Source organism: Triturus cristatus, chromosome 9, assembly GCF_964204655.1.
Source record: "Triturus cristatus chromosome 9, aTriCri1.1, whole genome shotgun sequence".
Taxonomy (NCBI): Eukaryota; Metazoa; Chordata; class Amphibia; order Caudata; family Salamandridae; genus Triturus; species Triturus cristatus.
Window position 1 is genome coordinate 779,495,853 of NC_140592.1, and position 20,741 is coordinate 779,516,593.

Consider the following 20,741-nt stretch of genomic DNA (forward strand, 5'->3'; position numbering starts at 1 on the left):
GGGTCTCACATAGATATTGAAGAGCATAGGGCTCAGTGAGGACCCCTGCGGAACGCCGTACGCAGATGAACGAACGGAGGAAACCACCTGAAAAGTGCGATGATTTAAGAAGGAGGCCAGCCAGGCAAGAGCAGAGCCAGACACTCCCGCCGATCTCAGGGCTTTCATAAGGATGGGATGTGAGACCGTGTCGAATGCGGTGCTTAAATCTAAAAGAATAAGCGCCGTGGTCTCGCCATGATCAAGACGGGAGCGTAGATTCTCCGTGACCCCCAGAAGGTTGGTTTCAGTGGAGAAATGAGAGCGGAATCCCGATTGGGACGGATGTAGAAAGCCGATGGTCTCCATGTGAGATGTAAGATGTATGTTAACATGCCTTTCCAGGATTTTTGAAAACATGGGCAGCAAAGAGATGGGTCGAAAGTTGGCAAGCGTCTTAGGGTCTGCACCAGGTTTTTTTTAGAAGTGGCACTACCAAGGCTCTTTTCCATTCCTCCGGGACTAAAGATTCTCGCAATGAGGAGTTCAGGAGCTCCTGAATGATGAGTAGAGCATCAGGGGAAAGCAGGCGGAGGATGTTCATAGGAATCGGGTCGAGGGGGGCGTCTGAGTTGACCTTCATTAAGCAGGCAGACAGCGTGTTGGAGTCTAGCAAGGGCCATTCTGAGATCTGAAATGCCTGAGATTGCAAGCTCGGTGAGTCCAGAGTAGAAAGGTCGGAAGGGGGTTTGGAAGGGGGGGAAGCGCGAGATAGAGCACTATAGATGGTTTCGACCTTCGATATAAAAAAGTCAGCAATTTCGTTGCATTCTGCTTCCCCTAACGCAGGTGGAGTGGGAATGGTCTTTGAGCCGGCTAACTTTTTGACCATAGAAAAGAGGGCTTTTGGGCGATTGATGGCCTTTTCAATGGACTCAGAGACGAACCGGGCTTTAGCCTTTCGGCAGGCTTGATGGTATAGCTTAAGTGCTGAACGATAAATCAGTTTATCATTCAGAGCATAGGTTTTCCTCCAGGATCTCTCCAGATGTTTACATTTAGATTTAGATGCCTTCAAATCATCTGTGAACCATGGGGCAGGGGCGAGATGTGGGGTCGGTGGACTCAGACGCGACGGCAGATGGAGATTAATATTAGAAGTTAGCCAATCAGACACTTCCTGAGCTAGGGAGATGCACCCAAGATTGATGTCGGGGCAGGAATCCATAAGAGAGGCATTAAAAGCCGGAATGTTCAGCTTAGTCCAGGATCTATAGTTATTCCTGAAGCCAGGAAGGGTCATGCACTTTTTAGTGTCAGCGGGCAAAGTGAAATATATAGCAAAATGGTCGGACCAGTCTAGGGGAAGAGCAGGAGAGGAACAGTCGAACAGAATGTTAGAAATGACAGGATCAAGTAAGTGTCCTGCCTGATGGGTGGGGCCAATATTGCGTAGTATGAGGTTGATGGCCTCGCAATCGGAAAGAAACATTCTGCTAGAGCCGTTCTTTGAATCCTCTCTAGATGGAGATTTAGGTCTCCCAAGATGGTGAATTCGCTGCCTTCATAGCAAGGGGGGCCACAAGCTCAGCGAATGAGGTTAGCCACTGTGTAGGCTGATCAGGGGGACGGTAGATTAGAATACCCGATAGCGTCAGTCGAGGGGAAACTGCTAATTTAAACAGAGCGGCTTCGCAGTTCGGAAAAGGAACAGCATCCAAAGAGCAGGAATGGAATCTTTGAAAATAATCGCAATCCCTCCACCTTTCCCCGTGCTTCTATCTAGCCTGACTATTACGTATCCCGGTGGTAAGGCGCTTGCTACGTCAGGGCCAGAGCTTTCTACTCTTTAAATTTCCCTTTTACATTTGCAGAGTCTCATGGAGTGTTTTAACTGGATTCGCACCAGTGTGCAGTGCACACCTATATTTTGCAAAACATTTACCTTATTCTCAAGACCATGTGATCCCCAATGGAATATTAATTGATTATTTTATTATTTTTCCTTTTTGCTCTTTTCTTTTGTTGTTTTGGATGTAATTACATAATGCCACAGCCTTGAAAACACCTCAAAGCTATTATCCACAATGGGTGAAACACGTGTTATCTGTTTCTCGTACACCTCCTCCATCAGAATAAGAAAAAAAAGAAACACAAGAAAAGAAAGGAGTTAATCTGATTCTGATTATTAATAATCTTTACCCTATCTGTGATCATTTTGAATCTACAAACTTTGTGATAGATTTTATGGAATGTACTGACTTTTCCTGCATTATTCTTTAATAAATAAATATATAATGTATGTTTAACTTCATCCAACCTTTATAATAATGGCAGCAAACAGTTGTTAAGCATATAAAGAGTGCCGTTGCCTTCATTGCTGTTTATTTAATTCTGCAGGCAACGTTTGTGGTATTAACATCATTCACACTAAGAAAATGACCCCAAATGAAAACTATCAAACAGAAGAAATAATAAAAGAATTGGTAAGTGTTCCAAAAATTGATTCTAATCATTATTCATTGTTAATCAAATGACTTCACTGTTAAGCGTATTTTTAGAATTCTGTCAAACAATTTCCATTCTCCTTTAAAGATTTTTTTCAAAAAAGATCAAATTGAAAGAATAGAAATGTAACCTGGAGCATTGATGAACAACTCATATAAAGACTGGTAGGCAGCACCTGTTTTCTTTTCTTTTGACCACAGGCTAACTTTTTAATTGAGATATAGTAAAGCATTTTCTTCAAACTATGAAAAGCTGATACATTTGAAATTAAAATATGTGCTTATTTTGCCTGGTTTTCACACTTCAGTAGCAACATAGGCCATGGGTAGGGCTGTTTTTTTCCCAATATGCGAGTGCCTACTGAGCCTAGGGAACAAGGGGATAAAGCTTTTTAATGCTCACTGAGCATAAATAGGTGGTGTAGTAATGTCTCTGGGGAAATGCTGATGTGGTTGATCTTGAACTGTGAATGTTTTTCCTCAGGGAATGGGAGTGACTGGCACACAGGGCTAGATGCCTAAAGTTGTAGGTCTACAAGTGTTGAGGGTTATTTTTTTTTTTATATAAGCACATTTTATTATTTTAGTTAATGCATGTTAAGCCACAACTGTACATTGCACCCATTGCACCACACAGCTTCCATGGTCTGGGTCCTCCCATCACAGAGCAACCCCTCACCACCATCATCATTAATTATCCCGAAGAGTTCCACCAGCACCCCTATGTTTTCTCTTGTTTACTGATGGGGCAGCCCCTGGCTCTGTCTGTTTATGGCTTCTTCAGGCTTAGCACACTAGTCTATTGCAGCACTCCATGATGAGATGTTGGAGGCTGCCTTAGCATTCCTGTGGTGTGCTATATTTCTTTTAGCCAGCAGTGTGGTGATACCCACCGGGGCGCGGTCACCCCGGGAGCCACTCAGATCCTCCAGGATTCCCAGTAATGCCACCCTAGGGGAGAGCTGCACAGGCCTGTCCAGGACCTCAGTATCGTCTCCATGACTTTCCAATATGTTATCATCACTGGGCATGCCTAGAACACTTGGTAGACATTTGCATCAGGAGAGAAATAGCTGGGGCAGTTTGATGTGTCTCCCTTTCCCACTTTCCAAATCCGCTTGGGTGTAAGATAGGTTATGATAGTATAGCTGGATTAGTCTGAGGCTGGACAAAATTGGGGGCCATTGGTGCTTCTCTCCAGTCCGCCTCCTTCAGCTGTCCTATCCAGAATTTCAACTTCTGCTTAAGGGAGTAAAATGTGTTTGTGTAGTTAAGGATGAGTGACATATATTTGGAAGATACCCCCTGCCCTTGGGAGCCCTGAAGGAGTTTGGCCTCTAGGGGACTATATTCAGTTGGACCTATAATGCCCTCTTTACAGCAGGAGAGTACATGTCTCAGTTGTAGGTATTTGTGTAATTGGGTGTGGGAAAGGGTGAAGTGGGACTGGAGGTCTTGGAATGATTTCATGCAGGTACCGTGCAATACGTTGCCTAGGAGGGAGAGCCCAATTTTGTCCCATTTAGCAAACCCTTGAGAACTGGACAAGCCAGCATTCCTTTTGAAGCATAGTTTGTGGTGTGGGTCTCCTATCCCGGCCTGTCTTCCGCAGTGTAGCACGCCACACCTAGACCACCATGCTTGTGGGCTTTGGGAGTTGGTGGGTGAGAGTGCCCCCTTACAGGATATGTAGGATGTTATCTAATCTAATCTGAAATATTTCCAATCATTGTGTCTGGTCTCCACAGCCTCTGTTGAGCCAGTCATTAATACTAGAAGCTGGGAAACCCAATAATAAAGGCAAATGTCTTTCATGGCCATGCCACCACCATTCCAGTTGGCAGCACCTGTTGAGAGCTATGCAGGGGGGAATAGGAGGGTGTCCAGTCAATAGAAAGGTTTGAATCAGGGTAGGGATGGTCTGGAATCAGGATGCAGGGATCCCCAGTGGGAAGTTCTGTATGGTGTAGAGGAAGCAAGGTTGGATCATCATCTTGAACAATGCTATCCTGCTCAGAATATGTAGTGGGAGCTGTGCCCAGGTATGGAAGTCTGGTTTTATGTGAGCCAATACTTGAGGCAACTTGAGGGATCAGGTCAACTTGCGCATCACCGAAATAGGGATGCCGAAGTGCTGAAAGCTGAGCCTTCGGATGGTTTATCGTCGATTGCTACTCTATGACTTCCAGGCCCCCAGTGAGAGAAACTAGGAGAAAGTAAGCCCAGGTGATATGGCCATATGCCTCTTCATAAAGAGATAGTATCCACCAGTTTTCTGGTCCCCAAATCTTGTGGATTGCGAATGTAGAGGAGTACATCATCAGCATACAGTGAGATCCGATCCTCCAATTAGACGTCTAATGCAATGGCGTGCACTACGTCCTGGCATAAAGCCACATTGGTCGGGGTGAACCAGATCTGGCAGCACCCACAGGAGATAGGTCTGTAGAAATGGCAGTGGCCAGGGGGAAGTCCTGGTTTGTGAATATTGCTTATGGGTCCCATGTCTGATCCCTTAGGGAACTCTCCATTGGCCTAAGCCTCCAGGTACAGGTCAAGCAGACAGGGTGAGTGCATCTCCTGAAATTTCCGGTAGAATTTACTGAAGTAGCCATCTAGGTGTCTTGCCCGCATTCATTTCAGTTAATGCTTCCCCGATTTCCTCTAAACCGAGGAGGAAGTCTAAGTCCTCTCTTTGGGCAGGAGATATGGCTGACAGGCGGATGTCGAGTAATAGGGTGTTGCCTTTGGTGTTGCCTTTTTGCACGTGAGGTCGTGTGCAAGGAGTATATAGGGTGCAGTAATAGTCAGCAAAGGTTTTGGCTGTGACTGCGAGTCTCACCTTTGCCCAAACGGTCCAGGACCTCAGGCACTACTCTGGATGTCATGTCTCTGGTGGCCAGCCAATAGAGCAGTTTAGTTGATGTGTCTCCATGTTCATGGACTCAGCGAAGGGAGGCCAGCTAGCACTGTCAAGATTTGTCCAAAGCCAGCTGACGGAGTGAGGTTTTGTCTAGGTTTAACTGACGTTTGAGGGTGGGTGGGGGGATCGTGTATTGGAGCTCAAGTCAAAGGATGCGCAATTCTTATTCAGTTATCTGGTCCTGTTTCCCTCATGGTGGGTAAGTGATTTAACAGAGCCCCTGATCATTGCTTTGCTGCTAGCCCCAGAGGGGACTGAGCCATAATTGGTGTCGAAGTATGCCCTAATCTCCTTCTTCAGGTCATCTGCAGACTGGGAATCCGCTAAGCACTGAGCTGCCAGGGTGGCTGGCATGTGGTCCCAGGATCCCTAGATGCAGGAGAATTGGTGAATGGTCAGAGATACCCCATGGGAGAATCTCCAACACAGTGGTGTGTAACGCATCTGTCACAAGGAGCAGGAGAATGTCAATTCGGGATAAAGTCTTATGTGCATCAGAAGTGTGAATAAATTGTTTGCCTTTCGGGTGCAACACAGCAAATATCGCAAAGTCTCAAAGAGGACATCCAAGACGTTAAAGATCGAAAGGTGGTCACTCGACTTGCTGTTGGGATTCCTATGGAGTTTCCCAGTCAGGGACTGCATGAAAGTCACCACCTACTACTGTGGCTCCAGGGGAAACTCCCTGAATAATCGGTCGGCAGGCTTGCAGAGCCAATTTGGTACTAGGCTCCTTCCAGTGTGTCCTCCAGTCCTACACATCTGCCCATAGGCTCTAAGGTCATGGTGGTGACGACGAAGAGTACGCTTTTATGTAGGATTATGACAACACTCCTTGTACCCCTGGAGAAGCTGGCATAGACTGTTCTGTCATACCCATAGTGAATAAGGAAGGGGCATCTCGTGCCCATAAGGTGGGTTTTTTGAAGCATACGGACCGCTGGGAGCTTCCTTTTGGGATACTGAAGGATAGCCGTCCTCTTATTCAATCCAAAAGGTTTTAACATTCTGGGTACGTTTCGTGAAATTAGTCATGGCAGTCTGGTTGGCTAAGCAGCATTGAGGGTTAAATTGAGCCCTTCATTAGGGTATGCCACTTGTTCTGGTGATGGTGCCAATGGTGATAATATTTCATTGGGAAGTTCGACACAAGGGTCATGGTTAGTAGATATACCATAGTTATCTCCTTATATGTGGACAGTGTGTTGACCTACCTCACGGATGCAGAGAGGGACATAGGTCAATAATTGGGGCCTTAAGGAAGTTAACCCCTTCGCTGCGGCGGGAATTCCGCCGCAGCGCTGGGGGGGGGTTTGGGGGCAGCGCGGTGGCGCTGTGCTCATGACGGAGCCACTCCGTCATGAGCCACGGTTGAGCTGTGCTCATGACGGAGTGGTTCCGTCATGACTCCGCCCACTGCGCTAATCGCCCGCACAGGCGGGGAATCAGCGCAGCGTGGGAGGAGCGGCCGCCAACGGCCGCGGCATGACGGAACCACTCCGTCATGAGCACACGGCGACCGTGGCTCATGACGGAGTGGTTCCGTCATGAGCAGGGAAGGGGTTAAAGAAGATATCATTAAGGCCTATAAGTCAGTCTTTGGGACCCTAAGGTCTACTGGCCAAGCGGAAATAAGACTGGAGTTTGGTCTCCAAAGACAATCCATGGTGGCGCAAGGGTCATTTTTAAAATGTATGTATTCCCTATTCCTGTCTGATCGTGACTCTTTAGCAAATTATTGTTGCCGTGAAATAGCCCATTCTGCTTATGCATACGCTTGGCAGTCCCATATTTCATCGTGCCTTCAGAGTTTTGATTTGCGGACAGGGCTTACTGGCCAAGAGGTAAACATTTAAAAAAAAGAAAAGATCAGAGGTCATTCACATAGTGCGGATAAGGCAGCTTTAGTGGCAAAAGTTCATGCCTGGTCTGTGATTAATTCCTATCATTCCTAGCAAATCCAGCCATATTTAAATGCCAATTTTACGGCCCAAATGAAGGAAATATTTTTTAAATTAATACTTGGCATATACCCAACTAAAGAAGGTACACCAATATGGATACAACAATAGCCAAATATGGAATGTAGACTGTGCGGGTGGAACTTGAAACTTTGTTACATATTGAGTGTGTGTCCTAAACTGCTTAAAATATGCCGTGCATTATTGAAGCCTCTATACCTTAAGTCAGGGGTTAGATCGGCCTGCCAGGCTCTTATTTTATTTTTATCAGGTGAATCAATTCCACTACTATGTCAGATGATACATTTTTTATAATTTGCGGAAAGATTGCTGGTACCTGCAGTGAGTAAATGAGGACAAGGTACATTTTAGAAAATATATGGATGCTGTTGCCAGGTTATTCGCACTTTGAATGCGTTTGCAGTTGTATTTTATGATTGGGTCTTAGGTCATTTTTGTGACTAGCACCTAAAGAGCATATGAAAGCACCTATTTTTGGTTGTTGTTTTCATTGCTTATTTGCACAACGACTTACAATGTCTACAGTTTTTGCACTTTGACATTTGAATGAATGAATGAAAAATAATTTCTTGAGCGCGTAGCTACTCGAGGGCATCCTAGCACTAACAACAGCACATGAGAGAGAACTACTAGCAATATTAAGGAAAGAGCCATGTTTTGAGAGATTGTCGGAAAGCCAGATAGTTAGATTCAAGACGGAGATGGAGAGGGAGGGAATTACATAGCCTGGAAGCATTATAAGATAACAGACGGCCCTCACTTTTTGCCTTTCTGATTCTGAGGACTACAGCAAGGCGGCAGTTGTCCGAGCGCAGGCCTCTGTTCAAACAATAAGGTGAGATGATGGACCGATTAATAGGCGGTCCCTTCCTTACTAGTGTCTTGTGTGCAATACAGAGATACTTGAACTTAAATCTCTCCTGTATGGGGAGCCAGTGGAGAGTGGCAAGAGCTGGTTTCGCTGAATGCCGATTCGGGATCCCCAAGAGCATACACGCTGCGCAGTTTTGTACAGTCTGTAGCTTATTGGTGGTGGCACGCGGGGCTCCTAAGTAGAGAGCATAAGCATAGTCGAGGCGAGAGAGGATCAATGCCTGGATCATAAGTCGTCTGGAGGGAAAAGGTAGAAGAGGGAGAATTTTTCACAACATCCTGAGAATACCATAGCAGCTGGATGCAACTTTCAAGGCCTGCTGCTTAAAATTCAGGTTGCGATCAAGCCAGATGCCCAGACTTTTGATCTGGTCCTTAGGCGTGAGGGCAGGACCAAGACAAACTCACCATGGTACTCCTACGTTAACGGTGGAGGAGTTACCTAGGAGCATCAGCTCCGTCTTATCACCATTCAGTTTCAGATAAGACTGTTCTATCCAGATTGTGACCTTCTCCAAGCGAAGGCCTAAGCTCAGTGAAGAATTGGTTAAGGGCAACAACAAGTTTTGTGTCATCAGCGGAGGTGACAATTTGAACCCTGAATGGCCTCACTATCTCCGCTAGCGTGCTCATATAAACTTTAAATTGAGTGGGGCTCAGAGACGACCCTTGTGGAACACCGCAGCCAAGGTGCATATGTTTCGAAGTGGGGTCTCCTTCAAAGACCTGGAATGACCTGCCAAAGTCTCGGACTTGTTATGGGGTAAAGAACATGTTCTTTGCAGTGTTACTAATTTCACTCTTCTACGTCGATTACCCTATAACAAGTCTAAGACTATGGCATCCAATGTTTTAAAATAGTGTTGTGGTACCATATATATATATATATATATATAGAGTGTTGTGATGCATAGAGGCAGCGGGTAGGATGATCATTTTCACCAGAGCAATTCGCCCCATCAATGAGCATGGTAGCTTGTGCCAGAAGCGAACGGAACCTCTAATTCCCTTGATCACACTCCCAATATTTAAATCTAGGTAAGCTGAGGCTGTGTTTGCCAGCCTTATCCCCAGATAGCGTGTTCCCTCTCCTGCCCAAGGCAGCTCCACCTGCGGCAACTCCACCCATGCCAAGTTGACCAGTCATTCTCTGGGGGTCAATTTAGATTTCCCAGGGTTTATATGGAGACCCGAGGCCTCTCCAAACCTGCGCAACTCTTCAAGGAGGACCGGAACTAAGTGAGCTGGGCTTCTGAGATATATCAAGGTGTCATCTGCATATAGGGAGACAACATGGTTTGTCTCCCCCAGATGAATTCCACAAGGTTCCATTGTATTCCGAGGGGCGGCAGCTAAGGGCTCCATAGCCACTGCAAATAGCAGCAAAGACACAGGGCACCCCTGCCGGGTGCCTCAACACAAGGCGAGCTGATTGGATACAAACTTACAGAGTTTGACTCTCGCCATTGGGGATGAGTAGAGCAACTGGACCCACTTAAGAAATTTCCCACCCACCCCTACCTTCCGGAGAGCCTGCCACATATATTGCCAGTCTACAGAGTCAAAGGCCTGTTCTATATCAAATAGTGCCAGTGCACAGTCGTCCTCTGCCAGGTCCGGGGTGTGCCATTTATGTGCAATTCGCCGTACGTTATGGGCAGTGCTGCGTCCCGGTATAAACCCTGCCTGATCTATGTGAATGAGGTGTGTCATACTGGTAAGAAGGCGTGCTGCTAGTACACCGCTGAGTATTTTGACGTCGAGATTGAGTAATGAAATTGGTCTAAATGAGTTAGGAAATGAGGGGTCTCTATCAGGTTTTAAAATCATTGTAACTAGCGTCTCCCGCATAGATGGGGGCAAGTTCCCCAGTTGAATTGCCTCATTATATACCTCTAGTAGTCGATCGACCAATAGAGGGGCACGTTTCTGCTAAAATTCTGCTGGTAGCCCATCTTTGCCTGGACTCCTGGACGGTTTAAGTTGCTGAATAGCCAGCATCAGCTCCTCTCACATTATTGGGGCATCCAGGGCATCAGCTGTCTCTGGGTCCAATTGGGGGAGTGTTACTGAGTCCAAGATATCTTGAACTGTTTCCTGTCGTAGTGACGTTTTCCTCCCATATACCTCTCCGAGGTGTCCCGCCAAGGCAATCGCATTTTGGGAACACACCATCCTCCCACCCTTATCCGGAACTGAATAATAGGGTCAGCAGGGGTCTCTTAGCTTACCAAGCGTGCCAATAAGGCCAATAAGGCTCCTGTTTTATCGCCCTCTTTATGTAGTCTTTGGCGATAATTTGTATAAATGTGCTTCTCTAACCTGTGTAAGTCAGTCAAGAGGGCTTCCTTTGTATTGCACCACTCTGCCTTCATATGGGGGGCTGTGGGGATCTCTCCTTCCAACCTGTCCAATTTTACTTCTTGTGTAGCTACATCTTTTTCCAATTGCTGGCGGGCACCATACGATGTTTTAATACAGACCCCTCGAATTACCACCTTCATAGCTTCCCATTCCACCGCTCATGATGAGGGGTGCTCCAGTTCTCCTCAAGTACCGCTGTCACCTCAGCCACGAACAGGGGGTCCGTCAATGCCTCAGCTCTCAGGCGCCACAGGGGAATCCGCAATATAACCCTGGATCCCTCAAGACCAAGTAGTAACAGCGACTGATCAGGAAGGTATCTGGGTAAATATATTATCTCCTTCACCTCTGGCCCAATTTCTGTGGGTAGGAACCAATAATCTAAGTGGCTAAAGGTACCGGAGGCTGGAGAATGGCATGAGAATGTTTTGGATGTCGCTCTCCCCATATATCATGCAGCCGAATTCCCTTTAGTATATCATGTAATGCTCTTGTCATTTGGGGTTTGGTGTTCTGTAATGGGGGGGGGGTCCCGCTCTAATAGGCCATTCAGCACACAATTAACATCACCCGCCAATATCAGAGGAGCCCCCATGTAAGGTGATGCTGCTTCCATTAGAGCAGAGAAAAACAGGGGACAATTATCATTAGGGGCATATACATTAATGATATGTATTTCCTTGCCATCTAATTTACCATGAAGGATAATGTATCTTCCTTCCGGGTCAATGTTATGATGTATATGTTGAAATGGGAGACCCGGGGCCACCCAGATGAGAACTCCCCCTAGCATAACCGAATTATGAGGTGGCATATAGAAACCGGTCCCAGGATGCTTGTTTCCGGTCCAGGAAAGACATGGCTTGGCAGTTCGGGCTGGACTGTTCCCATGAGGCACATGGTCAGACTGATTTGCATATGGCCATGTCTGGACTAGGGTGGCGGAGTGATCTAAATAATGATGATGGATTAAACCCAGATCTGTAACTGGGGGTGAGTGTCTGAACAGTGTCAGCGCTCCGTCCATCATCTCCTTGTGTTTGTCATATATCTGACCTCTCCAGCGTTTTTGGAGAAACCGTAGAGTCTCCCCATACATGTGTCTCTTGGAGGCATGCCACAGCAACATTATACCTCTTCAGATAAGCAAACACTCTCCTTCGTTTTTTAAAGGCGGCCATACCACGGACATTCTACGTAATCATTTTAATCATGGTGACTGCCATGACATTCTAACACCATGCAGACCGCCAGTTTTCTCAGGCATTGGAGGCACTGCCACCTTCTTATAGCTTCATTTTAATCAATGACCCACTATATACGTACAGAGAACCCCACCCCACCCTTCCCCAAGCCAGATTCAACGCCCCCCCTCCCTCTGGGCAATAACGACCCCCCCCCCCCTCAGAGCCAGGGGAGGGATTACATGTCTGACCCCATTTCCCAATGAATGCCATAACTCAAGACAACAAAAAAACAAACACTCCTGACTGAACATGCACCTGCTCAAGTGGCTGGTCAGCCAGTGGGATGTGAGGGTGCGAGGACATGCCTCCAGCCTCCCACCTGGGTTCAAGCCACTCGGGGGCCCTACCCTTCCTCCAACTGATTAACTGGAGCGTAAAGACGACCCCCCTCCTTTGTTACACCCCGTTTCCTGGATTTTCAAGAGGGGTGCCCCGGTTTCAATCGATATCAAGAATAGTTGACACCAGGGGCGTGGCTACGGCACCAAGAGCTATGGCTGCACCGTTGTAGAGCTCCATAATTAACACAACAAGTAGAGTCTGCGGGTCTAAACCAATCTCTCAAAAGAAAAGAAGCGGCATGTCAGCACGTTCAAACATGAAAGAAGTCCTCATGAAGAGGGCCAAGTCCCATCACCCACCGAAGTGGCATGCTTCATCATCTGGGACCTCCCATAACTACACCTGGTGTAGTTATAGAGCTACAACTCCTTCGATTACTATAACAAGGAGGAGCTCAGGGATGTTTTGATTCCTGTAGTTGGGAGGACGAATTATCTCAGAATGAGAAAGACTGTCATGAGTGTGGTGAATCTAGATGCAGTGTGTGGAATAGAAAAGTGGTTTAAAATTGATTATCATTGGAAAATAAATTTTATTCTGTATCCAATGACACCAAACTAAAAACAGCACATTCATGTATTATTATTCTGTTTTGCCTCCAGGTGATTAAGTTACATCACTACGGTGCCACATATCCACAGATAAGTAGGTACTTTGGTAGGTTGTATTGTTCCCTTTTATCTCACTCATCACTTACTCACATTTTTGCAGTAGTGTTACCTTTTGGTCCTGACGAAAGCCACAGTCATTGGGTAGACACAGGTTGGCTGAAACATGTTGACCCACGAGGGAGCGGCCCTATAACGTTTGTGGACGCGTTCCCCTCATAATTTCTGCTGTTTTTAGTTTGGTGTCATTGGATACAGAATAAAATTTATTTTCCAATGATAATCAATTTTAAACCACTTTTCTATTCCACACACTGCATCTAGATTCACCACACTCATGACAGTCTTTCTCATTCTGAGATAATTCGTCCTCCCAACTACAGGAATCAAAACATCCCTGAGCTCCTCCTTGTTATAGTAATCGAAGGAGTTGTAGCTCTATAACTACACCAGGTGTAGTTATGGGAGGTCCCAGATGATGAAGCATGCCACTTCGGTGGGTGATGGGACTTGGCCCTCTTCATGAGGACTTCTTTCATGTTTGAACGTGCTGACATGTCGCTTCTTTTCTTTTGAGAGATTGGTTTAGACCCGCAGACTCTACTTGTTGTGTTAGTTCAAGTGATTTGGGGATTTGTCTGCGCAGGTCTTTAAAAATTCCCTTAGACCCTATGACCAGTTGTTTTGTATTGAGCTCCATAATTCCCTGGGCTTCTGCCCCTAATTAATTCGTCCAATCATCCATTAAAGTGACAGAATCGGGGCGCCTGTGCATCACGCCATCACGGAGAGCAGCGGGGAAGTGGCGACGCAAGGCGTTTGATACGAGCTGCGTGTCTTGGGAGTGCGGCCCAGCAGAGAAGAGACGCACCGGCCTCGATTTCCGGATGTGACCAGACTGAGCAGAAGTAGAGCCGGAGGCAGAGCAGCTAACCTCGAGCAGCTACTGGCCTGAGGCAAACCTAGCCTTCTTTGCTGCGGATCGCTGTTGGGTGGGGACTGAACATCACTACCACCTGAGACAGGAAGCCAGGTACGCTGCACACGCGGGATGCCTCCACCCTGTGAGTAGCGGCACCGGGTGGGCAGCGGGCCGCGGCGTGGGACTGAGAGAAATCGGGACAGCGTGGAGTGACCTCCTCCCCTAAGCTGCACATTGATAGTGCTCGAGGCCTGGCAGCAGCTCTGAGAGGTCGTGGTTTTCCGCAGTGCGTGCCCCAGAAGAATTTATAGAAAGGAGCCCTCGCTGGCGAAACTGGCACCGGGAGAATGTTGATCGGGAAAAACCAACTGGACGCCAGGTAGAGCGCCACGATAATGGTGCGGGCCGTCATCTGCCGAGTACGCGCATACTACTGTGGAGAGAAAACTGAGGTGTGATCTCTGACTAGAGTAGTGAAGGCAGTAACCAAGCGTGGGGGCAACCAGAAGAGCTGGGGGACAACCCACCCCCTGGGACACTCTATTATGAGAAGTGAGTGCTACCTCCCGGGAATTCCATACTGGCCCACGAGATGCCTATAGCCCAGTAACCAACTGCCCAATAGAACGTACCATCTCCAAAGGACATCTCGCATGTATCAACCCACAGGAACGCGGTCCCTGGCCCCACAGTGACTGGGATCAGACAGGGAAACAGAGTACTAGATTACAGCGGCCTTCTAGACGCAACAATAGATCACCAACGAAGTGCTAGAAAGCTTGTGATACGTGTAATCTATAAGACCAGACCCACCCTGCGAAAGCCAGCGACCAACACGTCGCAATGTCTGGTGGGAGAGGAGCGAAAGGAGCTCTCCAGACTCAACTCGACAAATTTGCCTCGCAGAAGCGGCTTGACTTAGAGGTTCCAAATAAAGGAGGTGAGGACATGACGAAAGGCCTGGAGAGTGACGATCCTTCCCTGAAGGATTTAATGGAGGCATTGGTCGGAACACGGACATCGCTGGAGACAAGAATGGATACGATAAGGACAGAAGTGACCCTGATGAGAGCCGCCCTCCACAACATTAGGGAGAAAGAAAGAAACGTGGAAGTGGTCACAGCGGAACTAAGTGGAGATAGTAAAAGGATGCAACGAGAAATAAAAGAACTTCAAGACACTAGCCAAAAACTGGAGCGACTTTTGGAAGATTATGAAGGGCGGTCATGGAGAAATATTGTAAGGATACTTGGGATTCCGGAAAATGCGGAGGGGCAAGCAGCTTACCTCTTTGTGGAAACACTTATTTGCGACTACCTCAAACCGAAGGCGCTATCAACCTTTTTTACTGTTGAGAGAGCGCTGAGGGTTCCCAGGGGTAGACCAAGGCCCGGGGCCCCGCATAGGCCGATGTTGGCCAGACTGTTAAACTTTAGAGATCAAGACAGTATATTGCAAACCACCCGCACGGCTCCACCAATACGGTTCGAAAATAGTGAAATTGCCTTTTTATCCAGACTTTACCATAGCGGTACAGAGAAGAAGGAGGTCTTTTCTTGAAATCAAACAGCGGCTACGAGAGAAAGGGATTAAATACTCCATGTTGTTTGCGGCGAAATTCAGGGTCGAGGTGGATGGTAAACTATGTTTTTTCGATACACCCTAATCAGCAGCAGACTGGCTGGAGGGCTGGTGACCGGCTAAGGACCACAGTGCCGGGAAAGGGAAGGGGCGCAATGGAGCTGCAAAGCCCCAACACCTCCTGACAGCGGCAAGACTCGGGGGCGACGGAGATCGAAGATGACGGTGTATATGGCTGAGCACGAGAGACACTCGGAATCGCCATGGACCTGAGACAAACTGAACAATAAGTGACTATATTTGTGCTGGTTCGATGCATGGGTGACCTTGGTTAAGGATGCTTTGAAGTGGGGTTTAGTGCTTTATGGATTTCAAGATGGGTGCATAATTACTGTTATATTTGAAGGCAGTGAGAATGACATAACATGAGCAACGCCCAACGGCTAAAATGAGGCCTATTGCACTCACCAATTTATTGAAATCCAGTAGATTATCTGGAAGAAGAAAAAACAAAAAACAAAAATGTACACCTATTAATAATCTGTGTTGAACTTCCACAATTAGTGACATCTATGAATATCTAGGCTAATATGATCTATTCCATTATACCAAGGGTTAAACATGATAACGTGTCCACCCCTGCATGGTGTGTCTGTGTATCTTATTACACCCGTGTTGCTATAATATAACTCAATTTCTCATTTCTGCTTCCAAACAGTCTTATCTTATCTATATGTAGATTCTTACATTCAATCTTTTGTCAACATGATTAACTGTTGTGGGTGCCCCGATGTCAACTATTTGTTAAGGGGTTCCATGTGGTGTGTTCTAGGTGGCATGCTCAGTGATGTTAAATTACACTCCCCTTTTATGTACATGCTCCTATATCTAACCCAATTAAAAGAGTTGATGATCCTTAGATACGCTAGCCTCACCTACTGGTCAGTGCTATTTTGCACCATGCGGGTCTCGTGACTCAGGGTGCCGTCTTGTAGTCACGCACTGGAAAAAATCAAAAAATTTATATAAACATAGGCATCCGTGGAAACCATATGCTCTTTTCCTGTCTATTTGATCTGATCTTTATATAGATTCAAAGTCTAGTTGGTAGTTTTGCTTTTTGATGTAATAGAGAAGTTACCTAAATTCTAGGCTATGCGTTCTTTTTTCTTTCGCGATAGTTGGTATATTTCCCTTGTGTCTGGTAGCAAGGATCAATACTTCTTGTGAAGTAGTACTTCGATTGTACGATACTCAAGAACATGCAAACACTCTACTCATCATTGCTTGTTCCTCTCCCTGGCCTCCGGTGCCTACTAGTTTTTTCAGTGTCCTTTAGTTGTTTTTATTAAAAAATAAGAAGTCACATCGCTATAATTCTATGTCCCATACAAACCATTTCGGGTACGTCTAGGTTGTTGTATGCGTCCCGACTATGGATTTTTAACTTGTTCTACTGAACTCTCTCAATCCTGCATGGCAGTTCTTAGGGATCTCAACCTTGCTGCTCTACACATCCGTGTTCGTCAATTTAAACCACACAGTCCCACTCTACTTTTTTTGAACTCGGACTGGAACACGCGCTGACAATTGTACAGACATCAGCGTGTGTTGCTCTATACCATTCATCCTGCGTTCCTTTATATCAACATACATGTTTAAGACCACCACTCTCTCTTTCTTTAGGCCCCAAAATGCCCTCGCCGGGCTTACTTCGTCAAAGATCGGTCACCGTGTCTCCACCTAGGTTTTTCACTGCCCGCCGCCGTATCGATCCGGTGGCAGGGCAGTGGTTTAAATAGTTCATTTCTACCGCGGCGTTGCAATGGGCTCTGAATCTAACGCGTCCTCTGATAGGAGGCGTGCGTGTGACGTCCTATTAGGGCGTCATGTAGACGACGTCCTTTAGGTTTTCTGGGAATTGTAGTGTGTTAATCAAGGAGGACTGCTATTACAAATAAAGTTCCCCACTTCTGCCATTATATTCCAAGCGTGTTTTTTTTTTTACCAAAGTATATTTGGTACTGTTCGCATGAATCAAAGAAGCTATATATGGGGGCAACGTTCTTATAGATAGAAACGGATATACTGTTGCTATGTGTATATGTGTTTTACTGTTGGCTCCCACCTCCTTGTTCAGGGGTTAATGTATACATTGCTGTAATCGTCACTTCGTGGTTCACTGCCTACAACATGAATCAAGCCCCATTTTAAAAGTGCCTGTTTGCAATCATTGATGTTATTGCAGTGTTTTTGAATATTGAATCATGTGATTCACCTTTCGGTTCACGAATTTTAACAATTATATAATCTACTTTGAAGCCTCATAATCAGATGTCTTTAATTTCTTAATAGTCTCTAAATGTTTCTGGTTTATGCGCACCAGAATTACAGCATTAATTACTAAGTTCGTACATGTACCAATGCTCATTTGACTGTTTGTTATGCAAAATGTATATGCTCACATGTAGATGATGGCTTAACCGACAGTAAACATTCTCTGTTTGATCACTGTTTGGGGGCAAACTCATGTTAACAATGACCATTGGATTTCTTCATTTAGCCCGTTTGTGACACTTGAGGTAGGATAAATCCAACGTTGTTCTAATTTCAAAAGTTGTTTTTCATTACAGTTGCTTGGTAGTCTCTCGATGATTGACCAAGAAAAGTCATTCTCATTGTGTCCTGTAGTTTGAAAGTGCCGCATCATTTTGGTGACCGTTTTGCCACACCGAAAGGTGCTCTGATGTTCATTTAATCGCATCTTAACTTTACGTGTGGTCATACCAATGTACACCAATTTACATTTACAGGTCATGATATATACCACATTGTGGCTGTTACAATTGGAGAATGTCCTCTGTTCCCATGGTGTTTTCAAACCCAGATCAATGTTTTTACTTGCTTTTGTTAGGCAGCATACATTGCAATTCCCGCATGGGACATGTCCCACCACCACAGGTAGATTCCAGAGCGTGTTAGTGTTGTCTCTGGTTCCTATTTGTTTTTTAGGATGGGTATGTACTACTGAGTCACGTAGGGATTTTCCACGTTTGAATGCAAAGAGTGGTTTTTCCATTTTAAGGGTTCCTGAGTTTAGAGTCTTCCAATGTCTAAGTATGATCCCCTTCAATTTGTTGGATTCTGTACCATTTGTGGTTACACATACCATTCTCTTATTGTCTGGTTATTGGTGTATCTCCAATAGTGCTTCTCTTGGGTTGTTGATTGTCCTTTTATATGCTTGTTTTATCAACCTTGGTGAATAAGATTTTGCATGTAATTTTCTTGACAGCTTTTTAGCATGGACCACGTAGGTTTCTTTTTCTGTGCAATTTCTACAAAGTCTTAGAAACTGTCCTACTGGCAAATTGTCTTTCAAGGTTTTTGGGTGAAAACTGTCATATCTCAATAAATTGTTCACGTCTGTAGGTTTGTAAAAGACTTCAGTTTTTAATTTTCCCTCGTCAGGCCAAATTTCCAGGTCCAAAAAAGTAATCCAGTCTTTTTTTATAGTCATTGTGAATTTGAGATATTGGTCTCTCGAGTTTTGCCAATTTAGGAAATCTTTAGCTTCTGTTTCGTTCCCTTTCCATATGAGGAAGATGTCGTCTATGAATCGCTTCTACACCGACATTTTGTTGTAAAAAGGGTTGTTGTCGGTTTAGATAAACTTCATTTCAAAATCATGGACATACTGGCAGGCTATGCTGGGCGCGCAGATCATGCCCATAGAAGTGCCATGGGTCTGTAAAAAGTATTCACCTTCATACTCAAAATAGTTTTTTGTTAATGCTAATCTAGCGCATTCAATTATTCACTTTATAGGAGTAATGGATGTCCATTGTTCATTTTTCAACAATGTTTCTATTACTTCTAAAGAGGCTTCTTGGGGAATGCTTGTATACAGCGCCTCCACGTCTAGAGTAATGAGGAGATCTGTGGATTCATTAAATGATAATGTTTGGAGTTTGATTAAGATATCTCAGGTATCTTTCAAGTATGATGGCATTCTTTGAACGATAGGTCTTAGAAAATGGTCTGTAAATTTGGACAGGGGTTCCAGAATCGATCCGATCCTGGATACGATTGGTCTCCCAGGAAGTGGATTAGTATTTTTATGAACTTTAGGTAAAATATAGAAGTAGGGAACCTTTGGATTTGTTTCTACCAAAAAGACTGCTTCTGTTGTCGTAATCCATCCCTCTTCAGCTGCTACATTTACCAAATTCACTATGTTTTGTTTCAGCATTTCCCTTGGATCTCTCTGTAAACGCTTGTAGTTGCGTGGATCTTCTAGTAATTTTCTACATTCCTTATGGTACATTTCCACTGGCATGACCACTGTAGTGCCCCTGGTCAGTCTTCTTGTTGGCATCGAAAAAGGGTATATTTGAATCAAATAGTTCATAACAACCCCATCAAAACATACGTTTTTTTATCTGATACCCCAGGTACCCCATGAATAAAGCAAAGCATTGGGGTATACCTGAAGGTATTTTTAAATTTATTACCAAACTGGTTCCCTGCATAACCAGAACATTTTTTATATAAGAACTCTCATAACATCTTTTGGTTGAGTCCGCCCAGGTAGTACCATCTTACCTGGGTGTGGAAAGACGCCTATGATGAAGCATGTCACTACCAAGTGAGTGAGTCGTCTTCTCCAATATCTGTGGATATCCAAACATTTAGAATGGTTATGTTTCAGGATAACATCTGTTACATAGGACTATCGGGACTAATTCAAAAATTGATTCCGGGGATCTATTGAACAACCTTTGGAAATAGATATCAGCAGTTGCATTTTGTGAAAATATATATATTTGGGAGATTGCAACTGTACTGCTTCTCTCACTCTCTCTAGTAATATAAAATAACATGAGCAACACCACTACCAACACTCATATACCCTCAGAGACATAGGTAACCACCAGTGGGGGGGAGGCAGTTACATAGTTCTCTTTTTTTTTCTTCTTTTTTTCAAATGAAAACTACAGTTATTGTACAGATATGTATCAAGCATCATGAGTGCTGAAAATCGTATTATGAACACTGCAGGTAATGTTTTCGAGATTAAAACTGTGTATGAAAAATACGTTTATCAGACCTTGCTGTCCGAATTGAACTATGCAGAGTGATAATATCTCATACTGCATGTGATTAAGAAACACCAATAAAGTTTGTACAAAAAAAATTTGAAGGCATGAGTTCCATGCCCCTACTGTTTAGACTGAGAAGGGGGTTCTTTCGATACAAGATTTATTGAAGGAAATAACAGATAGAGCGGAGCAAACCTAAATCGAGTAATTTTCGCTTAGTGGTAGTTACGAAGTTTTGATGGAGCAAGTGGGGAACTGAGCAATGCTCAATGTTCGATGCACATTGCTGTGAATACGATTTGTCTTGCTAC

General features: G+C 45.1%; 1 protein-coding gene across 1 annotated transcript in view; it reads left to right on the forward strand.

The window, feature by feature from the left end:
- Positions 1-20,741, forward strand: part of LRRC9 (leucine rich repeat containing 9) — a 597,819-nt gene that overhangs the window by 86,222 nt on the left and 490,856 nt on the right. Inside the window, exon 2 of the mRNA XM_085626156.1 lies at positions 2,380-2,465. Coding sequence (XP_085482282.1) covers positions 2,418-2,465 — 48 coding nt within the window. The 5' untranslated portion in view covers positions 2,380-2,417. The remainder of the gene's footprint in view (positions 1-2,379; positions 2,466-20,741) is intronic.